Source organism: Vigna unguiculata, chromosome 5 (genome assembly GCF_004118075.2).
Source record: "Vigna unguiculata cultivar IT97K-499-35 chromosome 5, ASM411807v1, whole genome shotgun sequence".
NCBI lineage: Eukaryota > Viridiplantae > Streptophyta > Magnoliopsida > Fabales > Fabaceae > Vigna > Vigna unguiculata.
This window is the reverse complement of record NC_040283.1, coordinates 2777176-2787146: the sequence shown is the minus strand read 5'-3', so window position 1 is coordinate 2787146 and position 9971 is coordinate 2777176. Positions and strand designations below refer to the sequence as shown.

Here is a 9971-nt window from a genome sequence, read left to right as displayed (position 1 = left end):
CTTGTTCATGAATTAACCCTATTAGCATTAAAAATTCAATTGACAAAAATATTTAATTAATCTCTTACAGAAAAAAAGGATCGAATCAATAAAAACTCAAATCTTCATTTTAAAATGTTTTATCAATTTGTGATGGGCCTGAATTTTTTGAAGATCCAATCACCACCCTTCTTACATCCTACCATTTTTATTAACATGCACAACAATATCTCTATTGATGTTTCAATTTTTCTTTTAATGTATTCTTTTATTTGAATGTTTTAATAAACTCACAATTATAGCCCTTTTTTAATTAATAATTTTCTTTGGCAATATACAATAAAAAGAATTTAATACAGAAGAAATAGAGTCTTGTTTATGAGAGCGCAATGCACATTAATTAAAAAAATAATTGTTTTTCATTAAGTTTTTTAAAAATATGATGAAAATATATAAATTATACTTTTTCACGATAAGTTTCCTCTTTAATTACTTGTTGGCACTTTCCAACCAAACATTTTGTTTTAGTTACGTAGGTACTATTTTTTTCTATAAATGGTTTGTAAAGGGCGTTGCTTTTTGAGAATATAGCCTATTTATTTTAAGTAGCGTTTATAATTATTGTTATTATTATTATTATCATCGGAATTTTAGATCTTTTATTGAGTAAAAACATGTTAAAATCAAACTATTAAATCAGTTTGGACTCTTTTTAATTTGGGTATTTTCGGTACAAAAACTAATTTCAGTTCGTGAACCTTTTTTGTTTTGTTCACCTAAGTTTTAATGGAGAACCGCCAAGGGCCTAAAGCTAAGGTCATCCATACTTTTCGAAGGTCCAAATGAAGTGATTAAGGAGGAGTCAAAACACTTGCTTCTAAGATCCACTTTACGCATTTTTCTTTTAATAAAAAAAATATATAGAAAAACGGGTTTGTGCTCCTTAAAATTTAAATTTTATAACTAAAGTTTGGATTTTGCCTTTCTGGTTTATCCCTTTTTAAGTTGACATTGTACCAAACACTGCTATTTACATAAAGAGTTGTTGTGCGGTTCATAGAGCATTCATTTCTGCATATTAAAAATTCAGCCTTGAAAACTCTGTATTGCCAAAATAACACTCTTTTAAAGCACCAAAAGGTACGAAAATGAAATCATATCTACAGGGGAATTTTGCTACCTTTGTAGATTCGATGAATTTCAGTATCATTCCTTTGACTTGATTCCCAAAGCTCAGACAAACGTACACAAAAATAGTGAGTTGAGTTATGTTATGTTAGAATCACCTAAAATTATAGGAATCTGAACTTGTACAGCCCTAGAATACCTCTCTGTAAACTGCAAATTTTATTACATTCTTGAAAAATCACAAAACTCAATTTCACACGAGATACAGAATTTCATAAATTACTACAAATGAAAACACTGATAAATAGTCAAATTGAAGCATCACAATTCCTTGGACTTTTGCTGATCAATTTATCTAGTCAAGAAATTAACTCGTGTGCAACTTTGCATCATCCCTCATCTGCTGTGAATCCACCACAAGAGATTACTGTAAGAGTTTCCATCATCAAAACCTGTCAACGTTCTTATGTTCTGCAACGCTGTTTCCTTATCATAAATTCCCTGCAATGCGTAGGTCATTCCCTTCCACCCCTCACTACTTAAAGATGGCAATGTCCATTCCACAAGCTCCTTCACATAATCAGCATCAGAGAACAATGTCTCAGTGATAGGCAACAAGGGTAGCACTTGGATTCCGAGTCTGCATTCTCTACATTCAGCACTCGCCCACCATAACTTACTATCCCTCTTATTAGCCCACAAAATTCCCACTATCCTATTGTCTTTTGCAAATTCTTCATTGTACAAGTTGTCTTCCACTTTAACATGCCACCAAGTTTGTGCAGCTAGAATTTCCAACGCCACTAACGTTGACCCAGTTTCAACAAGATTTGAATCACCATATGCCAGACCCACCAACGCTGCTGAATAGTACGCATTCACAGCTTCACTTGTACTTTCTTGGTTCCTACCATCTTCAAATTCAGTCACTCCTGCGGCCCAAGAATGTAACATGTAAAGGTCAAAACACCTTAGACGTGGATAAATTCTGCTATACCTTTGACCCAAGTTCATAAAATCTGTCACTAGTGAATATACTTGTGGCTTGTATTTTTGTCCCCACTCGGGATCAATCTTTGCAAGAACCGCAATTCCATATAGAAAGTACCCCAAATGATAATGGTGATCATTGTAAACTCCAAACCCGAAATCAGCGGTTGAATCCGTTGACCCTAGTTTGGTTACAAGTCCACTCCATTTGTTTTCATATAGAAAACCATTCCCTACGAAAGTTCCATCTAACCAAGGCTCGATGGCTTCTTTAAGAAAATCCATAATGGTGGGAACAACCTTTGAAAAAGACACTTCTTCCGCTATCAGTGCCAATCTTGCAGCTCTCCCAACTCGCTTTCCATAAAAATAAGATGAACTTGTTCCTATTGCGGAAGAGTTAAGCTTCTCCACATCCTTAACAAGCGCTGACACAATCTCATCGTACGAATCTTTTTCCACTCCTTTGCTAGAATACCATGTCACAGGAATACGATCCGTTTCCAGAACCCATGAATCTCCAACAACACCAACAAGATCGCCATCAATGCTTCTATACTTAAAATCACTCAGCACAGTAACCTGCCCGTTACTTTTATTTGATAAAAGTTTAACATGAAGAGGGTGAGCCAGCATTAGCAAATCCCCAGAACCTTCCTTTTCCCATTGATACACCAAACGGAAAGACTCCTTCAGTGTTGCATCACCCGACAAAGGGTAACAAGAGCTGAACTTGTCAAGAGTTGTCGCATAGTTAGGATCAGGCAACACTGCTACACGAATGATGCCAGAAAATGGCTTCGATGTAACCTCGGAAGCACCGTCACGGTTCAGATAGATTGGGTCGGAGGCGTATATGAGCCATGTCTGGGTGTTGTTAAGCTTAAGGGTGTACTTGGTGTTGTTGTCATTACTGGGAGACAAAGAGAGTATGGTGTGCAGTGTTGTGATAGAAAGAGATGTTGAAGATGTGACGGAAGCAGTTATAAAAGGGCTTCCTCTTGAGAGAAAGAAGCTGAGGTTGGAGGAGGGAATGTCCAAAGTGATGCCAAGGTCACTGAATGATGAGATTACACGGTTTCGTTGATCGTGTGACTGTGTTTGAGTGGAAGAGATGGTGAGATCCGGCACAAAAGCTTGGTACAAGAGTGCTGTGGTGAAGAGGAGAAAAGGGTATGAGGCTGATAGAGAGGAGTTTGAAGTTGTGATGAGGTAAGGGTGAATGTACTCAGGTTGTGACCCGTTTGGGATAACATAGTTTTGGAAGAAAGAGTTTGTGGGGAGTGGAGATGAAAGAAGGTTGGAGGAGAAGTAGGTTGAAGGGTCTGGGAGAACTGTGGATTGAGTTTGAGGGAACAGAAAAGAAGATGAAGAAGACATTGTTGTTTGTGATTGCTTCTTGCAGCGTTGTGTGGTGCCGCGGCCTCAGCCACTTTATAAGCAAAGATAAGAGTTTTCTTGGCTTAATGGTTGACTTTTAGAACCAAGAGATTCTAATCTATAAATTTATAATTTTGCCCGGCTGCCACTGTACACTGTTTATTATTAAATTAGTTTCATTAAAAAAAAAAACACTTGTGTTACTATTTTTTCTTATTCTTTTAATCATTATGAAAAAAATGTTGATATTTATAGCTAAATTTTTGTGTTTTTTTTCCTTTTAATTTGAGACAATGATACAACGTGTACAAGAACGTGTATGTTTAAGTTTAAGTACAACTACTTCATAACTTGTTGTAAGAATATATAATAATATAATTATTATACTATTATAAAAAAATCACTAAGTAGTTGTAACGAAATCCAAAAATGTCAAAATATCAGTTTCCATATAATAAAGGCATTATTGGGCTTAATAGAACAGATTATGATTTTGGTTTACTTTTTAGTCTGACATAGTTTATATTTTCCATAACTCGTATCATTTGTTATTTGCATAATTTTTCTTTCAAGGTACGTACGTACGAAGCGTATTTTGTTTTTCTTTGAATAATATTGCTTCTTGCATATTATATGTTCCCCCCACACGTTTGGTTAACGAACTTATATTTCTTTTTAGACTCTCTTTTTATTTATTAAATCACAAGTTACATCTTTTTTATTTCCATTCCTTGATAAGTACACCCTAACTAATTAATTATGAATTAATTAAGTAATGCATAATTCTTCCTGTGTAATAGTGAAGGAACACTCTTCTAATTTATATATACTTGTTGTCATATTCTCTTGGTAATTATCTTCCATTAAAAAATATACAAACGACATAAAAACTTTGTTTTGTTAAATAAATAGATTGTAAGCATTAAATTTGTTTTTTTAAATATAGGATAAGCATTATCACATTTGTTTACACGATTAAATATTTACAAAGTTTGCAAAGACTAAAATTTTGTAGGCAGATTGTTGATAATTCAATAAAGAGGTCTATTAAATTAATAAGATAAAATATAGCATCATCTTAGAATTCACTTTTGAACCTAATTTAATCCATTGGTTTGTTAAATAATTATTATCTCTCTCTTAAAAGCATTATGTTTCTCGTATACTAGTCAAAGTTGATCTCAAACACCCACGAGAGTTAAGAGATTGCAAAATTAAACATTTGCAAATGGATAAATAACATTTTAATATTCAATTTGGAACTAGTAAAAAGTAATTTAATAGACCCAACAACAAATAATTTATAAAAGATATTCTAACATTATCAATGTAATCTAATTTTACAAAATTCGTAAGATGAAGATTGTTTATTAATCTTATTCGATCCTAAATACAAATTTTCGTGTGGACATGTAAAGTGTTAAACATTTACAAGCTATAATTAGTGTGGAGATAAACTACACTCAATCTCAAATTTTAAAAATAACTTTACAAGAATGAAAAACAGAGGAAAAAATAAAGTACAATAGGCAACACATGACTGGAAATTGACATATGTGGTGAAGCCAAAGTACTACACAAACGATCCAATTTATATTTTTGGAACACAAGAAAATTAAATAGACGATCCATTGATATAAAACGAAAAATATTACTACTTCGGAAGTAGTACTTCCATTCTCATTTATACGCATAAAAAACTAATGTGATAATGTAATCTTTTAATATTTAAAAGAAATAGCCTGCTCGTAAAATTAAACATTATATGATAATGTAACCAAAGATCAAAGATCAATTGAATTCAATTTTTTTTAAATATTAAACGATGTAAGATAATTAAAAAGTATATTTAATAAAAAATATTGTTTATTTCTTTTGAATAATAATTGAGGTTTACCTAGCTTTATTAATTTTGGATTTCTTTGGTGTTGAGTAAGTTGGAGAGTGTGAATGATTGATTATATTTTATAGCATGAGCTTCCTACTCTTACGAGGCAGAGCATGTGTCCAATTCTTACGGTGGAACCAAAATTCTTCATTAATGTCTTTTGTTTTTCTTCCCTTTTTTGAATGCCTTTGATTAATGTTTAAACGTGCCATGTTCTAAGAATTTCTGTTAATTGATTGAGCCACATAAATTACCATCCAACTCTACTTTCATAAAACATAACACATGAGAACACATATGTTATCGTGTTAGTTTTAAACTATTACATAATCGAATTTAAGTTATATTTAATCTCTTGACAATACTTTTATATAAGTATTTTTCAAACTGTATAAACTAAAACAACTTTAAATTTTTTTAATTGTTTAATTTCATGAATTTAAATATAAATTATTTTTTCAGAAAAACATAGACATTAAGATTCTTTTTTCACATAAAATATTTTTTTCACGAAGTAATTAGAAATTATTTTATTTATGTTGATACTGAAGAAATATTCAAACATATTTGGCCATTAAAAAATATATTAAATGAATTAATTAATCAAGTGATTTAAAAAAGTAAAACATATTATTGAAAATATTTTATGAAGAGGACCTACCTATTTTATAACTAAAAGTTATGTATTAAAAAAAAGAAAATATTGATGATATATTTGTGACGACAACGAATTGCGACTTAACTTTACTTATAATAGTAATAGTTCCAGAATTTTAATTATAAAAATGGATATATTATACCATCTTTCCTAACTCGAGAAATAACTTCTTAACAATGTCATCAAATATAGAAAAAAAATTCAAAAATTTTCCTACAATATACACAATCCTTTCTCATCTTATCCCCGTAACATATTACCTTAATCTTAAAATTCGAAACTGGTTCAAACTTTTTGATACAAAAAAATTCTTTACATTGTTAATAAAAAAATTCAAATAATCTTTTAAATTTCTCTAAAGATGCCTTCATATAAATCGTAAAATTAAAGTAAATATTTTTATTTTTTTAGTCTTCAACATAATCTCTTTTCTCTTGTGTGATAGCTCAATAATCTAAGATAAAATTGTGACTGGAATCGTTGTTATAGACCATATATTAAAAGCCTTAGATATGATAAAAACACTCGAAAATAATTCAACTTCACTGCAACAAGGAGCAAAGTCTGAATACAATATTTTATTTTCCAGAACAACAAATTGAAATCCATAATCACAAACTAACAATAACTGATATGAGATTGAAGTTTGCATATGCTGCTGCAACATAGATTATTGAGTTGAAACATTATTTGTTCAAAGTTGGGTGCATCACGACGACTCCTTAATTATCTGCTGTGAATCCACCACAAGAGATTAGTGAATGAGTTCCCATCATCAAAACCTTTCAACCTTCTTATGTTCTGCAATGCTGTTTGCTTATCATAAACTCCCTGCAATGCATAGGTCATTCCCTTCCAAGCCTCACTACTTAAAGAGGGCAATGTCCATTCCACAAGCCCCTTCACATAACCAGCATCAGAGAACAATGTCTCAGTGATCGGCGACAAGGGTAGCACTTGGATTCCAAGCCTGCACTCTCTGCATGTAGCAGGGGCCCACCATAATCCACTGTCCCTCTTGTTAGACCACAGAACACCAACTATCTTATTGTTTTTTGCAAACTCTTCATTGTACAACTTGTCTTCTGCTTTCACATGCCACCATGTTTGTGTACCAAGAATTTCCATCGCCAATAGCGTTGATCCGGCGCTAACAAGACTTTTGTCTCCGTATGCTACACCCACCAAAGCTGCTGAATAGTATGCATTCACAGCTTCACTTGTACTTTCTTGGTTCCTTCCATCTGCAAATTCTGTCACCCCTGAAGCCCAAGAGTGTAACCTGTAGAGGTCAAAACACCTTAGACGTGGATAATGAGCGTTTTGTTGCTCCAAGTTCATGAAATCTGACAAAAGTGCATAAACTTGTGGCTTGTATTTTTGTCCCCACTCGTTGTCTATCTTTGCTAGAACCGCAATTCCGTAAAGAAAGTACCCCAAATGGTAATGGTGATCGTTGTACACTCCGAACCCAAAATCAGCGCTTGAATCAGTTGACCCCATTTTCGTTACAAGTCCACCCCATTTTTTTTCATATAGAAAGCCATTCCCTTGGACTGTTCCATCCAACCATGGCTGAATATTCCGCTTCAGAAACTCCTTGATGGTGGGAACCACGTTTGGAAAAGACACTTCTTCCGCTATCAACGCCAACCTTGCAGCCCTTCCAATAAGTTTCCCAATTGCGTAGGAGGATGGCGTTGATATTGGAGAGTTTAGGGTTTGAACATCCTTGGAAAGTGCTGAGACAATTTCGTTGTATGACTCTTTTCCCACGCCTTTGTTAGAATGCCATGTCACGGGAATAGGATTCATTTCCAACTTCCATGAATCTCCAACAACACCAACAAGGTCACCATCAATGCTTCTATACTTAAAATCACGCAAAATATTGACATTACCGGTGTTATTATGTGATAAAAGTTTAGCATGAAGAGGGTGAGCCAGCATGAGCAAATCCCCAGAACCTTCCTTCTGCCATTGATACACCAAACGGAAAGGATCGTGTAGCGTTGCATTACCCGATGAAGGGTAGCTAGAGCTGAACTTGTCGAGAATTGCGACATTGTTGGGGTTGTCATCAGGCAACGCTGCTACACGAATGATGCCGGAGAATGGTTTCGATGTAACCTGGGAAGCACCATCACGATTCAAATAGATTGGGGAGGAGGCGTATATGAGCCATGTCTGAGTGTTGTTGAGCTTAAGGGTGTACTTGGTGTTTTTGTCATTACTGGGAGACAAAGAGAGTATGGTGTGCAGTGTTGTGATGGAAAGAGATGTTGAAGATGTGACAGAAGCAGTTATAAAAGGGCTTCCTCTTGAGAGAAAGAACCTGAGGTTGGAGGAGGGAATGTCAACAGTGACACCAAGGTCACTGAATGATGAGACTACATGGTTTTGTTGAGTTGGAAGTGTTTGACTGGAAGAGATTGTGAGATCCGGCACAAAAGTTTGGTACAACACTGCTGCAGTGAAGAAGAGAAGAGGGTATGAGGCAGAAAGTGAGGACTTTGAGGTTTGAATGAGGTATGGGTGAATATACTCAGGTTGTGATCCTTTTGAAAGAACAAAGTTTTGGAAGAAAGAGTTTGTGGGGAGTGGAGATGAAAGAAGGTTTGAGGAGAAGTAGGTTGAAGGGTCTGGGAGAACTGTGGATTGAGTTTGAGGGAACATAAAAGAAGATGAAGAAGACATTGTGTATGGAAGAGCAAGGGATTGATCGTTCCTTATGCAATATTGAGTGTTGCCTCCTACATATATATAGAGCATGAAGATTGACTTTAGAATCTCAATAAAAAATTGTAACGTACAATGTTTATTATTGGCTTAAAATGTTTCTCATATCTCTAAATTTTTAATGAAAATTTGAATCAGTTCATTTTAAAAATTTTGACTTAATTTAGTCATTTATCTTTAAAAATACATGAATTTAGTCATTTTAACCAAATTTTGTTAATTTTATTTCATGTTTTAAATACATTTGTAATAGTATTTAAATTGTTTATACCGTTTGACATATCCTCATACCTCAATGTTAGTTGAAATAATATCATGAAACATATTTGAAACCTTAAATAAACTTAATAAAATGTGGTTAAAATAACTAAATTTATACACTTCTACAGTTAGAAGACTAAATTAGTCCAAAATTTACTAATTTCAAATTTTATTAAAAGTTAAGAGATAAAAAACATATTTAACATTTTATTATTAAATAAAAATTTTCAAAAAGAGAACAAACTGTGGTTAATAGAAAATGTAATGTGCAATGTTTATTATTAAATGAAACCTTTCAAAAAGGAAAAGGAAAACAAATTGTGGTCAGTAAAATTTAATGTGCAATGTTTATTATTAAATCAAACCTTTAGAAAAGAAAACAAATTGTGGTTAATAAAAAAAATGTAATGTGCAATGTTTATTATTAAATCATACCTTTCAAAAAGAAAAGAAAATGTGGTTAATAAAAAAATGTAATGTGCAATGTTTATTATTAAATGAAACCTTTTGAAAAGAAAACAAATTGTGGTTAATAGAAAATGTATTGTGAAATGTTTATTATTAAATCAAATCTTTCAAAAAGAAAATAAATTGTGGTTAATAAAAAATGTAATGTGCAATGTTTATTATTAAATCAAACCTTTCAAAAAGAAAATAAATTGTGGTTAATTAATAAAAAATGTAATGTGCAATGTTTATTATTAAATCAAATCTTTAAAAAAGAAAACAAATTGGGATTAATAGAAAATGTAATGTGCAATGTTTATACAATCATTTATTGGTATAAAGGTCAACAAAAAAAGAGAGTGAAGGAATGGACAGGAACAAATTAATAAATGTGATTTATTGAGATGAACAGAAATGAACTGTATGATAAGATTAAACTTGATTGATTTATTAAACTTTTACTCTTAAATATAAATGAGATTCCTTTACATAGATTATTTT

At 32.6% G+C, this 9971-nt stretch overlaps 2 protein-coding genes across 2 annotated transcripts; both read right to left on the bottom strand.

Annotated features, from left to right (window-relative positions):
• Positions 1–1303: 1303 nt before the first annotated feature.
• Positions 1304–3570, bottom strand: LOC114186357 (probable endo-1,3(4)-beta-glucanase ARB_01444). The gene has a single exon (XM_028074425.1). The coding sequence runs from the start codon at positions 3475–3477 to the stop codon at positions 1504–1506; it is 1974 nt and encodes a 657-aa protein (XP_027930226.1). The 5' UTR covers positions 3478–3570; the 3' UTR covers positions 1304–1503.
• A 2985-nt stretch (positions 3571–6555) lies between these two features.
• On the bottom strand, positions 6556–8795 carry LOC114186139 (probable endo-1,3(4)-beta-glucanase ARB_01444). Its single transcript, XM_028074167.1, has one exon. The coding sequence runs from the start codon at positions 8793–8795 to the stop codon at positions 6750–6752; it is 2046 nt and encodes a 681-aa protein (XP_027929968.1). The 3' UTR covers positions 6556–6749.
• Positions 8796–9971: the final 1176 nt, after the last annotated feature.

What these genes read in the sequence shown, in the direction of transcription:
- LOC114186357 (XM_028074425.1), bottom strand. Translation starts at nt 3,477, where the DNA reads ATGTCTTCTTCATCTTCTTTTCTGTTCCCTCAAACTCAATCCACAGTT.
- LOC114186139 (XM_028074167.1), bottom strand. Translation starts at nt 8,795, where the DNA reads ATGCTCTATATATATGTAGGAGGCAACACTCAATATTGCATAAGGAAC.